Source organism: Leptonotus elevatus, chromosome 1 (genome assembly GCF_054856555.1).
Source record: "Leptonotus elevatus isolate MCC_2025b chromosome 1, RoL_Lele_1.0, whole genome shotgun sequence".
Taxonomy (NCBI): Eukaryota; Metazoa; Chordata; class Actinopteri; order Syngnathiformes; family Syngnathidae; genus Leptonotus; species Leptonotus elevatus.
In genome coordinates, this window is record NC_141239.1 from 4,738,552 (window position 1) to 4,753,885 (window position 15,334).

The 15,334-nt window shown below is 41.4% G+C and overlaps 2 protein-coding genes across 6 annotated transcripts in view; one reads left to right on the forward strand and one right to left on the reverse strand.

Annotated features, from left to right (window-relative positions):
• Positions 1 to 995: 995 nt before the first annotated feature.
• LOC147180462 (apoptosis-associated speck-like protein containing a CARD) lies at positions 996 to 7,318 on the forward strand. 3 transcript variants are annotated; one of them, XR_015094425.1, is made up of 4 exons: positions 996 to 1,322; positions 2,265 to 2,303; positions 3,253 to 3,506; positions 7,217 to 7,318. XR_015094425.1 is itself a non-coding variant. In XM_086071980.1 (3 exons), the coding sequence occupies exons 1-3, from the start codon at positions 1,076 to 1,078 to the stop codon at positions 3,279 to 3,281; spliced, it is 315 nt and encodes a 104-aa protein (XP_085928106.1). In that variant the 5' UTR covers positions 996 to 1,075; the 3' UTR covers positions 3,282 to 3,697. The 3 variants fall into 3 exon arrangements, 2 of the variants coding, with proteins under 2 accessions (XP_085928106.1, XP_085928120.1); XM_086071980.1 differs by lacking the exon at positions 7,217 to 7,318 and having other exon boundaries at positions 3,253 to 3,697; XM_086071994.1 differs by lacking the exons at positions 2,265 to 2,303; positions 7,217 to 7,318 and having other exon boundaries at positions 3,253 to 3,697.
• LOC147180463 (intraflagellar transport protein 57 homolog) overlaps positions 3,953 to 15,334 on the reverse strand; it is a 69,542-nt gene continuing 58,160 nt past the window's right edge. For 2 of the 3 annotated variants that reach the window (XM_086071968.1, XM_086071959.1), the window contains 2 exons: positions 6,960 to 7,026; positions 3,953 to 6,886 (listed from right to left, as the gene is read on the reverse strand). In XM_086071968.1, coding sequence (XP_085928094.1) covers positions 6,735 to 6,886; positions 6,960 to 7,026 — 219 coding nt within the window. In that variant the 3' untranslated portion in view covers positions 3,953 to 6,734. Of the gene's footprint in view, positions 6,887 to 6,959; positions 7,634 to 15,334 lie in introns of those variants that run through there. The other variant, XM_086071950.1, reaches the window with a different exon arrangement.

The window sequence follows — 15,334 nt, forward strand, 5'->3', positions numbered from 1 at the left end:
CAATAAACAAGATTGTGCATCATTTGAAATGTTTTATTTGATGTCCAGAAGAGCCGTTTCTGCATCCATCCAAGACGAGAACAGTATTCTTCTCACAAACAGAACAAAAGTTATTGATGGAGCTGTATGAGGAATTCAAGACTCACCAAAAAGGCAATACTGCTGCTATCAATAAGACGAGGGAAATATCATTGGCAAAAAAAAAAAAAAAAAGCCGACAGACTAAATATATAAGTTATAATTGTTTCATGTTAGATGTGTATTTCACATTAATCGTGTTATTAATTATTGATGTAATGTAAAGCACTTTGAATTGACCCACATATTCATTCTTCACTGTTACATCTCAATAGTAGCCAAAAGCGATCATGGCAACAAGTCGGCAAGTAGCCTATAACAATATATATAAAAAATAAGGCTAAATAGGTGTTGAGCTGTAAATATATGTTGCCCATTATTGTAGCGACCAGAAAGCGAGGCTGTCTCAGTGTCCAAAGCATTTCATATAGCCGAGACGCCCTCCCTCCGACGAGCGAGGGGACGCAGGGGTGGGGGTGCGAGTGTTGGAACGCGGCCAACGGTGGGCGGGAAAAAAAACAGAAGACGGAAGTCCGTGGCATCTTCTTTTTTTTTTCGCTCACACAAACACGCACACATACAAACATGGAAGCGAAGCCACGCCAACCTGCATTGTAGGCAAGTGACGGCTCCACTCCGCCACCTGGAGCCCAGTCGGTGGCATCTACCCCATTTAAACCAAGAGTGAAGTGCTGAATTCAAACTCGCTCAGAAATGTGTGAGGCTCGCCTCCGGTTAATCGCTTGTAGTTTGCACAGAACTTAAGTATCATACCTTCAAGACATAAAAATGTGAACAATAATAATACAACAAACACTGTATGTATGTATGTATGTGCGTGCGTGTGCGTGTGTGTGTTGACTATTCAGGTTTGTCATTTTGTAATGCCAATTTCCGGGTAGAGAACGAAAGTAAAACTCGACTCCACCTACCACCTCGGCACCTTAAATTCAGACCTCTCCACTGGCGTGTTCCTCGCACAATCCCCTGCTAAGAAATGTCTTCTTCAAAGATGGCGATCATGAGCTCGCTGGAGAACTTGTCCAAGGAGAATTTGAAAAAGTTCCTCACGGCGCTGGTGGGCCGCCAAGGCGACCGACAGGTGGCACTCAGCAAGGTGGAGGGCAAGGAAATCACGGAGATCGCCAACGTGCTGGTGTCCACTTTCACTGAGGACGAAGCTCCAGCAGTGACCTCCGAACTGCTGAAGGTCATCAAGTGCTTCGGCGAGGCTAAAGAGCTCGGTAAGTGCTGCTTTCGCGTGTGAGTTTGCGTGCTCGCGTGTGTTTTCTATGGAGGTAAATATGGTGCAAAACTAACTTGTAAAAAAATGTTGTACCTGTAGAAAAAAGTCTAAATTTGTATCTGTAAGTCATGATTTATACCTGTAAAAAAATGTGTACCTGTCCAAAAATTTTTTTATGTGTAAAAAAAAAATTGTACCTGTAAAAACAAATTTGTTCCTGTAAAAGTCATGATTTGTACCTGTAGAAAAAAGTGTAAATTTGAACCTGTAAAAGTCATGATTTGTACCTGTAGAACGTGTTTTTTTTTCTGGCTAACAAGATAAACTTAAACGTTTAACCGAGTTGAAATGTTCACACCTTGGACGTCCTCTTCTTCCAAAATGACGCGTAAATTGGTGTGGCTACTCTTGTTTGTTTGGAATTTCGGACTTGTTAAAGTTAAAGTTATGTTAAAAAAAACACACTATAAAAGACCATTTGTTTAATATATATAAAAATTCTATTAGAAGTGGTAGTATATTTAGAACTGAAATACTACAACAAAAAAGTAAAACATGATTATAATACACAGATATTTTGTTGCCAAGATCTGTGGTTGCCTAATATTTTTCATAGAATAGTTTTAAAATGTTTTCATGGTGTGACATTTTTTTCCAACGCCTTTTCTGTTTAGTAACCTTTGTGTTATTAACCTTTTTTTTTGCCTTGTAGCTTTTTTTTGTTTGTCATTTTTTACTAATATTTTATGTTTTTGAAAATATTTTAGTAGCCTAATATTTTCGTATTTTTCAACGATTTAGAATATCTTACAATTTTTTTGTAGGAGAATTACATTTTTGTATACTGTATTACATACAGATGTAGGATTTTGGCATTTTTGTGTATATCAGTAGTGGTGTAGAAACGCATATCTGATATATTTTCATTGTGCTTTGGTAGATGACGAGATTGCCAAACTGAAGTCATCTGCTGCCAAAAGTGGGTATATTTGTGTTGTTTACTTTTTCGTTTGCTTAATAACTTTGATAGCAACATCCTTATTTAGGAGTTTAAAAAACTCAAATTGCACGGTACAATCTACTAAACTTTAATTGCAATTGTTTCTAGCAGTAGCAGCTTCAGCACCAGCAGCAACTGCAGCAGGCTCAGCTGGAGCTGCAGGTGGCACTGCACACTGCGATTCTTCTTCTTCTTAATATTATTATTATTATTAGTGATAGTCTTATATTTTACTTCTGTTTGTTAATCATGGATGGATGGATAGATAGATAGATAATATACTGTATAATAGGCTACATATACAGTACATTTATAGGCTTTCATTACATTAAAAAAAAATTGAAATAGTTTTTTATCATTTTCAAATGTTATATTTTATTTTTGTAATATTGTTATGTTTTCTTCCAATATTATTATTATTATTTTTAATTAAATTATTTTGTCTAATAGTAGCGTATTTTCTCTTTAACAGTTCAACGTTTCTGTATTTCCTCCTAATATATTTAAATATTATTTTCAAATATTTTGTTTGCGCGTGTGCAACATAAAAAAAAATTCTGGACGTCCTTGTATGTGGAAAAAAAAATGGTATCTGTAAAAACAAATTTGTACCTGTAAAAGTCATGATTTGTACCTGTACAAAATTTTTGGGGTACAAACTGGTGTGGCTACTCTGTTTGGAATTGCGGACTTGTACAAATGTACACTTTTTTTGTACAGGTACAAATCATGACTTTTACAGGTACAATTTTTTTTACATACAATTTTTTTTTTACAGGTAAATTGTTTTTTTACAGGTACAAATAACGACTTTTACAGATACAAATTTATACTTTTTCTACAGGTATACATTTTTTTTACAAGTTAGTTTTGCACCATATTTACCTCCATACTCTTCTGCTTGCTTTTCTTTTCTTGTCCTTCACAGTCCGCGAAAAGCAGAAAAGTGGCCGGTAAACTCTCAAGACGAGAGCCCCGGTGACGTCACGGGACGGGGGCGTGGCCAGCTCTGTGCTGGTCAAAGTGAAAACAGAACAAAACAACCGACCAACTAAATGAAAGGAAACGCTCAACTTGTAAAATGCACCAAACGAGCCAACGCAGCATTTGAAGAAGCATTTGCACGATTTGTGGTGACTCTGAAGATTTAATTTGAGATATTTATATTGAAGATATTACCAGGTTGGTCAACAATTCAACACAAACCAAAAGCAAGGGAAAAAATCATGTTATGTTCAGGGGTTAACATATAAATTCTCAATTGAGCAAGCAGTTTGTTGTTTGGTGCTCCTCCCTCCAAACTTTTTTCTTCCTGTCTCCCCCATTTTCATTTCCTAATTACGACAACATCATGATCCCGATGTCATCTTATTAAAAACAATACAATTGAAATCGTGCAATGTATGCTAAAGGTAGGGCTGTGTAAAAGTGACACACTTCTGAATATTATCGTTTACAATTGTTAATATTCACAGATCTGCACAATTTGCACTGGCACAGGTTTTCTGTCTCCATGCAGATGCAAATGGTGTGACCTTTTTGTTCATACCAAGAAATTAGACACTCGTTCATTTAAATTTCATTTTATTCATTTGTTTAACAGGGACAATGCAATCAGACGGGGGCTTTTTTGACAGACCTTCATTGCTGCTGGTTCAACTCCTCCGATTTTGTTCACTGAATGAATCTTGCCGTTGTATTTGTAGGAAAATGTGGCAAATCTCGTTTGGAGCTGACAGCAGGCAACTGATAGCGAGTGCTCCGGCTATGTTGTCGTTCTTTGGGATGTAAATTGAAGTGAGGTGCCGAGAAGCCGTTTGTCGTTTGGGAACGAGAGACGGAGCGTCCGGTAGGCTGCCAGATGTACGAGATGGCGGCAAGTGGACCGTTTGCTCGTCTGGCAAGACGTTTGTCCTCTCGTCTGGGCCAGCACACTCCATCGCTTCGACAACACTCGGAAAACAAACACGTTTGCATACAAAGTACCGTACATGAAGTCCAAATGAAAAAGAGCGGCGCATAAGCCAATGAAAACCCTCAATTAACAGACTTTGCGCAATAAAAAGCCAAAGAACAAAAATGTGATCTTTAAAAATGGACAGTGAGGGGGCGTGCCAATTCTTTGGTGGAAGTTTCCAATTTAAAATCACCTTCTCGTTTGAAGTCGGAGACTCAACAGGCGTGAGCTTTACAAGGGACAAACATCACTGCCGTGGAAATTCAATGCCACCTTCCTGTTCATGCAACAAAAGCTTGCGTCGGATTTTCAAGTGAATTGCCTCAAAGTCACTTTTGTTTTTGTCCTGCGCTTGCAATCAGCGAGGGGAGAGGGTGGAGGTAAGACGGAGGGAGGTTCGAAACATTGCTGCCAGTGTATACTAGTTAGCCCCAAGGACAACTTGAGTGGCACACGGGTTTAAAAAAAAAAGAAGCTCAATATTCATGGGACATTGTGACTTAACAAGATCAACTTAACAAGTTCTGTATGATGCAAAGATTTCTAAAAAATAAGCAGGTTAATATTCGTCGATCAGGCGTAGTCAAGATGATCTTTTTCGTATTGTTACAAAAATGCGCAAGCACTCGCCGATGTCGGCGATGACCGGCCCATGAAATAACAGATTTTTGATGCTACTCAGATCCTGATCATGTACAATATTACATCATCATAAGTATAACGTTGATGTTCAGTTTTGTGGATGATCTTGCCTCTCGAGCCGTCGGTCTGCAACCGGCGGCTCTGGAGACACTTTTGGCTCTTTACTCCCTCTCCTGTGGATCTCCAAAGAAATCCGTGGAAATTCATTTTTTGGGGGATAACATTTTTGTTTTTAAATGAATGAATGGTTTAGATTAAAAAATGAATGATTAAATATTCAAAAAATGTCAGTAGATGAAAACGTAGTTAAAAAAAAAAAAACTAAAAATGTCCAAAAAGTGACCATTAAAATATCCAGAAAAGAAGAAAAGCAGAAAATGACCATACAATTGAATGAAATGGCCCCAAATGTCAAAGAATAAAAAAAGGCAGAGAAGAATTGCCAAGTAAGAAATGCATTTAAAATGTAACTCTAAATTGTCCAAAAACAAAAGAAGAAATCCCGAAAATGAGCATCAAATGTTCACAAACTAAAAACAACAAACAAACAGAAAATTGATAGCAAAAAAATCCAAAAGCGGAAGACAAAAGGTAGAAGAAAATCCATCTCAAATGATTGGATGCTGCATATTTTTCTATCATGGTGCCGCTCTAATGACCTTATCAGACTAATACACGATTCATTTATCATCATGTTGAAATTGTACTGCGGCTCCAGACAGATTTGTTTTGTTTTGGAGTTGCCCTAAAATGTCTCTTTTGACAGTAAAGGTTGCTGACCTTGACCTCTGCTCTAGAGCTCAAATGTGTCTAAAAGCTGGTTTGGCGACCAGTTATTGCGATGACTTTTGGAGCTCATTTACAGGCTCGTACCTTGACGCAAACGTTTGTTTATCTTTGATTTATGTGTGAGTGAGGCCGTCCACACTTTTCAATTGATTGAAGGCTCCAGCTGTGTTTTTGGCTTTGGCAACGGAAAGAACTGAACCCCAGCTGACAAAATCTCAGGAGACCTCGGGTTCGACCGACGTAATCCACGGACACGCCGCTTCCGGGTTTTGCTCGCTGGAACTTTTTCTGGTGACGGAGCTCGAGTGTTTGGGGGCGTGGCTTGCAAACGGTCAAATGACGGAAAGGGCTTTGGGGTCATTCTCCATTTCGCAGCAAGCGGAATTTGACCATATTTGGGACAACCCTGACTTGGATCCACTTTGATACCTAATTCTGATTCCTCTTTTTTGCAGAATTTTCCAACATTATATTTGTTCCTTTTTGAACATTTATTGAAAAAAGATGAATAATACAAAGATCAGGCAATGCGATTGACATGTTTTACAAAAAATATGCAAGAATGAAACCAACAGGAGAAAAAAAAAGGAATTAATTAATTTGTGGGGGGGGGGTTTTCAAAAAAAAATTCGCAATGAATGGCAATCATTGATGAACATTTCTTATTTGTCATCAATTTAAGAGACTTAAATGAAGTGTCCATCTCAATCAAAAATAATTTCAATAAAGGTCTTGAATTTTGAAATTTACACTTATCAATATAACATTTTCCAAACAAAACATACAGGTTAACATTAGTAGAGATTTTTTTGCTCTTACTCTCAAAATGGATATTTTAATATTCAATAAGATTGTAATTTTGAAGATATTTCCCAAATAATAAGATCATAGGAAAGATGTAAACATCTACATTTCCATGTTTTGAAATGCGGCTTTGCCATTCGTGAGCGCAAATGCAGTCAAAGCTGTGAAAATATGGATGGCCAATTGTGAGAGAATGCGGAAGACGTACCGGGCGTGGCTCAGACGGCGGCGTGCATGCGGAAGCTGATGTTGGACTTGCGCTTGAGTTTGGCGTGCAGGAGCATGTGCGCCACCACGCCGGCGCGCACGTCCGTGCGCACGATCTCCTGCTTCAGCTTGCCGGCGCTCTGCTTGATCTTCACCACCGCCGCTGGACACATCGCTCGCTGGCGTCACAAAAAGGCACAAAAAGCAAAACGGCGGGCCGGCCCAGAGTTCCTCACCTCCGTCCGACATGCTGCTGCCTCGCTCCTCCATCTCCTGCTTCACCTTCTCCAACTCTTCGCTCAGCTGAAAGGGGACAAACGCAACGCCTTCAAACGACTTCCTTCCGACACCCGAGCCTCCTCGTCTCCTCGAGGGCATCGTCATGTTTGGCTTTTTCTTTGTGACGGATGTTCTTGTTGTTTTTGTCTGCGGCTGGTGTCGCTTGTCTTGTGTTCCTTCCCTCGTCCACCCGTGTGTGTCTTCCCTTCCCCAGGTGTGTCTCATTAGTGCCGGCGTATTGAGTCTGCGGCGTTTGTCCAGTCGTGTCTTCAACACCGCCAAGTCGTCTTCGTCACAGACAAGAAGCATAGCCCCGAGCCAAGCCAAGTCAAGTCAAGTCCACCCATTCCAGTCACGGCGACCAGTCCAGTCACGTCCCGCCCAGTCATGATTGTCTGCTCACTTTTCTCCCTATGTTTGATTCAAGTTCCTCATATCGACTTGATTCCTGTCTCACTGTCTTTTGGGTCCACCGTCCCTCAACCTTTCACTATGTTCTGTAATTGATGTGAAATTTGTGTTTTCAGTCAAAATGTCATTTTGTTCAGAATATTAGAGTCTTATTTTTTTGGGCAAATTGACCTTTAACTCATTGAAAATTGTCTTTGCGGCCTTTTCGAATTTGTATTTGACGTGACGCGTCAAGGGTCCCACACGTAGCAGTAAGGATGCGCGATTTTTCCATTTTCAACCGATACCGACAAACCAATAAGTTCTAACGCGCCGATGTGGAGAACCGATAAGCAAGCCGAAAATTGTTTGCAAAATGAACTTGAATACAAATGTCCTTTTGAGTCCTATTACAAGTCTAACATGTACAAATAGATTGAAATATGCTGCATTTTTTTGATCTCTCAGCTTCAAAGACAACTCAACAAAACAGTCATGTTTTAAAAATGCAACAAGAAAAGAGGCCAATAGAAGTAAGCCTGTAACATTTTGCCATTGCCTTTTAACTTTAACAACACGTTAAGTCAGATCCCTGACAGAAAAATAAAGCAAAATAAAAGAGTGCCTGCCTCTTTAGAAAGGCAACAATTCAGTTCAGTAATAAGACAGAGAGAGATCAGGGTTCCAAAAAAAAAGGCACACTGGCAGCCGCGCTTCCTTCCGCCAGCCGGCCTTCCCCAAACGGGCGGGCAGCCTAGGTAGCTCATGTGTGAGCGCGCGAATAACGTATCCGTTCCATTGTAAAGCATCTTTGAGTGTCTAGAAAAGCGCTCATTATTCTTCTTCCTACATAGGAGGCGACAATCGCCAGAGAAATATGCAACTCGTGGCCTCCCAGGTCAAACTTAACAACAGATCTGATTGGCTATTCAATCGAAATGTTTTGATTGTAAACACAGAACTTTGACTACAATACGGTACAGTATCTGAATCGGAATGACAATACTGCTTCTCCGTTTACACTTCAAGTGACATCAGCGCCTCCTCCTCCTGACTTTTTTGAAAAGACCAACCCACATCAAGGCGTACCGGGGAGGGGGAAGGGAGGGGGGAAGGAGACGACAAGAAGGGCAGGGGGCAGCGGCAGGGCCGCAGAGAGAGGGGGAGAAGAGGAGGAAGGGTGACGAGGGAGAAGGGACAGGGAGGCGGAGGACGGGCGGGGAGAGGCGAGGAGGGAGAGGCAGCAAGGGGGAGGAAGGGGGAGGGAAGAGGGAACCACGGGGCACCCCGGCGGCCCACAGGCCCCGAACCGCGTCGCTGGGCCCAGAGCTACGAACCGCGCCGGAGCGGTGCCGCCCCGGACACCAGGGAGAGCCCTGCAACGCAGCACCCCCCAAGAGACCCAGGGAACGGCCAAGACGCAGCCGCCACCCAGCAGCCAACAGAGGGGCAGACCCGCCCACGCCCAGCCAGGGGGGGACAGCACCTATAGAATTAACCCACTGGCATGCCGTGAATCCGAATATTAACCCTTAGTGCCCATTGGAGGCGAATCTGCTCGATCATGTTGGTAGCAGCCTGGTTCCTGACTATAAAAACACAACCATTAGTTACAAATTGCCAAATACAGAAACATCAATGTAAGTTATCACGCTGCTGTGGCTCTCGCTAACAGGCAGAATTAAGTAACCAGGTTTAGGTTAAAAAATTCTATATATGTAGAACATGTTTCTTTAAATTTTGACATTTGGTTTTTATTTGAGGCAGATATTTTTTCCATTAAAATGTGATTTATGAGGAGGTTAGACCATTGGTCGATATTCAGAGTTTGTTCATTTTTCCAGTTAACAAGAATTTTTTTTTGCGATAGTAAGGGCTACAAGTATAGATTGAAATTGTTTATGTGGTAAGTCAGTTGTTGTTAAGTCACCTAGCAAACACAAGTTTGGAGAGAACGGTATCCTACAGTCCAAGACAGCGGAATGTTTTTCTAAGACTTTAGTCCAGAAACACATAACCGGAGTACATAACCATAAAGCATGAAAATAAATGTCTGTAGTGTTTTGTAAACACTGGAGACAAATGTTGGAATCTGAGAGTCCCATTTTCTTCATCATATATTGAGTAATGTATGTTCTATGAATAATTTTATATTGGATAAGTTGTATATTTGTGTGTTTTGTCATTTTAAAAACGTTTTCACAAACTTGAATCCAAAAGTCAGATTTCGGAGCTATAGACAAGTCTGTTTCCCATTTAGAGATGGGTAAAGACGTTTTATCAGTATATGAAAGTAAATTATATATTTTTGAAAAGTTTTTTTGTTGTTGTTTCCACTTGTTTTAATTGGGATGAAAATCAATTCAAACGTGTTCAACCATTACTGTTAAAGGGATACATGATTCATTGAACCATTTTCATTCTATGTAAAACGGGTAAAACGCGCCATGGATGACAAATTAACTAGAACACTTTTGGAATAAGGGGACGATATTTTGAAATAACATGTATGGATGATATCTATGGGAAACGACCACTTTCCATGATGGTCGATTATGGGGGGATCATCAAACGACAAAACTATAACAGGGGAATGGGTCTATAATGAACCCGTTTTGATTTGGACGAATGTGCCAGGACCAATGCGTTATCTGAAAATATTGTGAGGTTTCATGAGTCCAAGGGGTGGAATGAAGGGAAAATAACCATGGTTTCATATGTCTTCATGTAACCTCTTATATAAGGATATGTTGTTGTCCTGAACTGTTGTACGAATCCAGGTGCCCAACAATTTGTGAATAAAGGGCGAAATCAACCTGGGAACTCTTCCTTGTTTATTCTATAGTCCTGAACATGTTTTCGAGGGTGCCTGGGAATTCCCAGGTTGTATGCCTTGTTTATACTGTAGACCTAAACATGTTTTCGAGGGTGCCTGGGAATTCTCGGGTTGTATGCCTTGTTTCTCACGCTCACCCCTTTTTGCTAACGAATAAAAGACGGAGCGGCACACGGTTTGGGTAGAGTCAGCTGTGGAATACATACGATTGCCCAGCCGTTTTGCAGCTCGTTCTACTCGGACCGTCGGCTCTCCGGTCTACTGTCAAGGTAAGCGCTGATGATGATTATATTCTGCTGCTTAGCGTTGAAGTGTGTTGATTGCTGTTTGCGGGGAATAAAAGGTACAATTATTCTAGCACAGTATAAGTGTTGATTGCTGTTTGCGGGGAATAAAAGGCACCATTATTCTAGCACAGTATATAAGTCTGTGTGTATTCATTGTTGCCGCCGACCACTCACGATCCTGCATAAAAATATAAAAGTGAAGTAGTGTTTTACACAAAACATTTTGGCGTTGTCGGCAGGATTACTTACTTCTCGGTAAAGAGAAGTAAGTGAGTGGCTACGGTACAATGTTTCGGAGAAAAGAGAAAAAGTCGGAAGACAAAAACAGTAAAAAGAAAGAGCAAACGGGTTGTACAGAAAGTGGGATGAATGTTCGCCCACGTATATAGTAGCTCAGAAGCTGTGTAAGGGGGGCGGGCGAATGGAGCCGTGGGCTGAAGTGCTGAAAGACGGAGGTCCTACAGCGCTAACCGCGGCTCTACAGCAAATTTCTGTAACTGGCAAAAAGCCAATAGACGCTCTGCAGAGACGGTTGTGGCTAACGGCTTCTGCATGGCGAAAACAAACGGAACAAATTAAGCAATTGGAAAAACAGTTACATGAAAAGGAGGATGAGGTAATTAAGGAAAAAGATGATAAAGCGGTAGCCCAAGGACAAGTGCAAGTAATACAAGTGCAGCTGGGGAAATACAGAGACATGGCTGAGCAATCTGTTCTACATGTGGCCAAAATAAATAAAGCGAGGAAAAAAACAACCATCCATGAAAATGTGCGCGCCTTTGTAACCAAAGCTGCACTACAGGGTGGGGGGTATGATCCCTCCTCATGGGATGGTGACATTTGGAATAGTGATTAGGAAAACGACTGGCGTGATTATATATGGGATCACGAGGAGTGTGAAAGTAAGGAGGGAGATAGAACCAAAGGCGAGACCTGTGTTGAGACGTAGGAAATTGCAGGATGTACTGCCTGATGAGAGGCGAGTAGAGCGGGATTTGCAAGGCGTCCCCATGGTGGATGGAGAAGGGAATCTAGTTTTGGGACCACAGCCAGTTCCGCAGATTAGTATGCTGCTGGAGGATTACACTCAGGACGAGATCGCACATCTAAATAGTAAATATAATCAGCAGTCACGTGAAGCGCTAGATACTTGGTTGGTGCGTCTGGTGGAAATGGGTGCATCAGAGGTTAAGTTGGACCATATGGACATTAAAAGGTTTGTACGGTTGAGTACTGATGCAGGAATCAATGCTGTGATACGCGTTGGTGTTACTGAGGGAGAAGAAAGTGATTTGTACGAATCCAGGTGCCCAACAATTTGTAAATAAAGGGCGGGATCAGCCTGGGAAGTCTTCCTTGCTTATACTACAGCCTTCCCTGCTTCGCAAACATGTTTTTGAGAGTGCCTGGGAGAGGGCTTGGACAGCCCAGTTTCTCACACTCACAGCTTTTTGCTAATGAATAAAAAACGGAGCGGCATGCGGTCCGGACGCAGTCAGCTGTGGAACACGTACGATTGCCCAGCCGTTGTTGCAGCTCGCTTCACCCGGGCCGTGGGCTCCCCGGTCTAGTGTCAAGGTAAGCGCTGATGATGATCATATTATGCTGCTTAACGTTGTAGTGTATTGATTGCTGTTTACGGGGAATAAAATGTATAATTATTCTAGCAAATCGAGTTGTGATTGTTGCTGTTTGCGGGGAATGAAAGATATAATCATTCTAGCAAATCGACTGTTTGCGGGGAATGAAAGGTATAACCATTCTAGCAAATAAAGTTGTGATTGTTGCTGTTTGCGGGGAATGAAAGGTATAATCATTCTAGCAAAGCGCAGGTGTTGATTACTGTTTGCGGGGGATAAAACGTACGATTATCCTAGCACAGTATAAATGTTGATTGCTATATGCGGGGAATAAAAGACACATTTATTCTAGCAAAAGTATATCAGTCTCTGTGTATTCATTGTTGCCGCCGACCACTCACAATCCTGCATAAAAATATAAAAGTGAAGTAGTGTTTTCCACAAAACAGCGGTTCCATTGCACAAACCTAATTATACATATTATACATAAAAAAAACCCTGTACATTTAAGTTTGCGGCTGGCTGGTCAAATTCAGATAAAAGCATGCAATTCCATTAGAAACTTATTGCATGTCTGTGCCTGTTCGCAGACCAGTGATTGCAGACCACCGCTGTAGACAATCCCATTGCACTGATATGGATGTGTTTTGGAATGATTTGTCACATTGTCTATTGGTGAGATAAGAGCAGTGCAAACAAGAACGCCAGGTCCCATCGCTTGCTTCTTGGTCATTTGTTAGTGAACGCCGTTCTATGCTCATTTGTTTGTTCTTCACATGGCTACATTTACTTATGTTGTAAATCATCCGTGCTTTGCTTTTATGCTACGTTTGGACGGCACGCCATTGACGCCAACTTCTCCTTTTCACCATGTCCAGGTTAACTATTGATTCAAAGGATCAGCTCATCAGCAAGCTATGCAGAAAAACTGATAATGATCCTGATGATTGGACTTAGGTGTGTTGGAGAGGTGAAACCTCTAAAACATGCAGGACGGTGGCCCTCAAGGATTTGAGAACTGCGATCCTCGAGCGCCACAGTCCTGCATGTTTTAGAGAAGGCTTGCCCAATCCTGGTCTTGCAGGTTTTAGACCCCGTCCAGACGGAAGCAAAGCCGGCTTCGTTCCTCAAACAAATCTCATACACACAGAAGCTTTTCAAGACTTGCGTGTGCCCAAAAGAAGTCGCTGAGGACGTTTAACGGCTGTAATGTATATGCCAAGTCAGGAGTGGCGCTGTAGCGCAGCCACAGGCAGTTAACGGAAAGCGTAGAAGAAGAATCAGCGACTTTCGAACTTTATAGCAATCTACAGAACAAACATGGCTTTGCATGTATCGAAACAACATGAAAAAGACAAACACAGGAGAAGTGACAATGGCGGGTGATTCAAGTACAACACAAAACAGCATAAGAAAGCTACGTAGGCCGAGGCTACGCAAAACGACTACGACACGACTATCCGCCATTATTGTTGACAGACTGACGGTTCGCGCGCAGTTACGCGAGAATTGGCGCATACGTCATCAATCTGCGACCATTACGTCATCACTGGAGGAGAATCCTGCATATGGTGTCCAGATGGTGTCCTTTTGAAATCTTTCCACTCTGGAGCCCGGGTTCAAAAGTGATTGGTTTCAAGCTCCGAAACCGCGCCATCGTGTGGACGAACAGCTTAAACGGTAAGAAACTTGTGAGGATACATTGAAACTGGCTTTGGACTGGGTCTTAGATGTTTCCCTCCTCCAACACTCCTGATTCACACCACTGCTTTAGAGGCTTCCTTCCTCCAACACACCTGAATCAAATGGTTATCAGGTTTCTGCAGAACTTGTTGATGAGCTGATGCTTTGAATCAGGTGTGTTGGAGCAGGGAAACCTCTAAAACAGGCTTCCCGATCCTGGTCCTCAAGCACCGGAGTTCTGCAGTTTTTAGCTGTTTTCATCCTCCAACACACCTGATTCTTTTTTCTTTTCTTTTTTTAAATAAGATGCAGATTCTAAAGATCAGGATGGTTGTCAGGCTTCTGCAAAGCTTGCTGATGAGCTTGTTATATCAAAGTCCGGTCCTCGAGGGCCTGTGTCCTGCAAGTTTTGGAGGAAACGTTCAAAGTGTGTTCTGACCATTTTGATTAAGGTAAGTGTAAGTGTGATTAAGGTAAGATGGTAAAAATGCTTTTAATGCGATCGTATGAAAGCCTATCCACTAGGGGTGTGAATTGCCTAGTACCTGGAGATTCGATTCATAGGTTCGATTCGATTCAATACCGACTAATCCCGATGCGAATCTATAAATTGATTATTGCGAGAAAAAAAAATTACTCAAATTTAGAAAATACTAATCAGTAAACTTGTACATGTACACTGTAAGATTTGTATGTAAATGTATTTATTTATCTGAAAATTCAGGCTTATGTGAATTCTAACACTAAGTAAGATGTTTTATTGAATATTCCTATAAAAAAAAAAAATTAAAATCGATTCGGCCGCATATCGAATCGATTCGAGAATTGTGCGCTGTAATATCGCGATATATTGCCGAATCAATTTTTTCCAACACCCTTACTATCCACCTTCCCTTCAAATTCCATTTGTGCCTCTACTTCAAAGTCCCCATTTTAACGAAACCCCGAAAGGATCCCCTCCCTCTTACTTTTATCTTCTCTCTTTCACTAAAGCTTGCTTCAAGTCATTTTGGAGCATCTTAGTCAGATGTGTTCTTGTTCTGTGGGAAAGCATTGGCGTGTTGTTGCTGCATGGGGAGCTCGAGGCTGACGTGTGGATTAGACCTGATCACAGTTAAAAAAATGAATGCATGTCCCAGTTTAGTGGATTTATAATGAGTTACACACCATGCATGACTTGACATGTATTTTTAATGCATCTTAAAATGAACGTATGTGGAAATTGTCCAGATGTTGCTGGTGAACGTCAGCTAGGATAGGCTCCTTCATCTGCTCTGAATAAGGACAAATGCATTAGAAATGGTTGGATGGATATTTGCAAACAGTTGTATTTTTTTCCCCTGTGGATTTGGGGATAAAACTATGTTAACCACTAGATGTCACTCATGTACTATAAATGGTGCCAGCTACTGCAGCAGCATATTTTCAATTGGGGGGTTAGGGGTATTTTAGCTTCCCTTGGAATTTCTTTGCATCCTTACATCTGTTTTTGTTGTTGCCATTTGTCATATTCCTATAAGAGTCTATAGATGAGTTCATCAAATTGGATTCAGTGG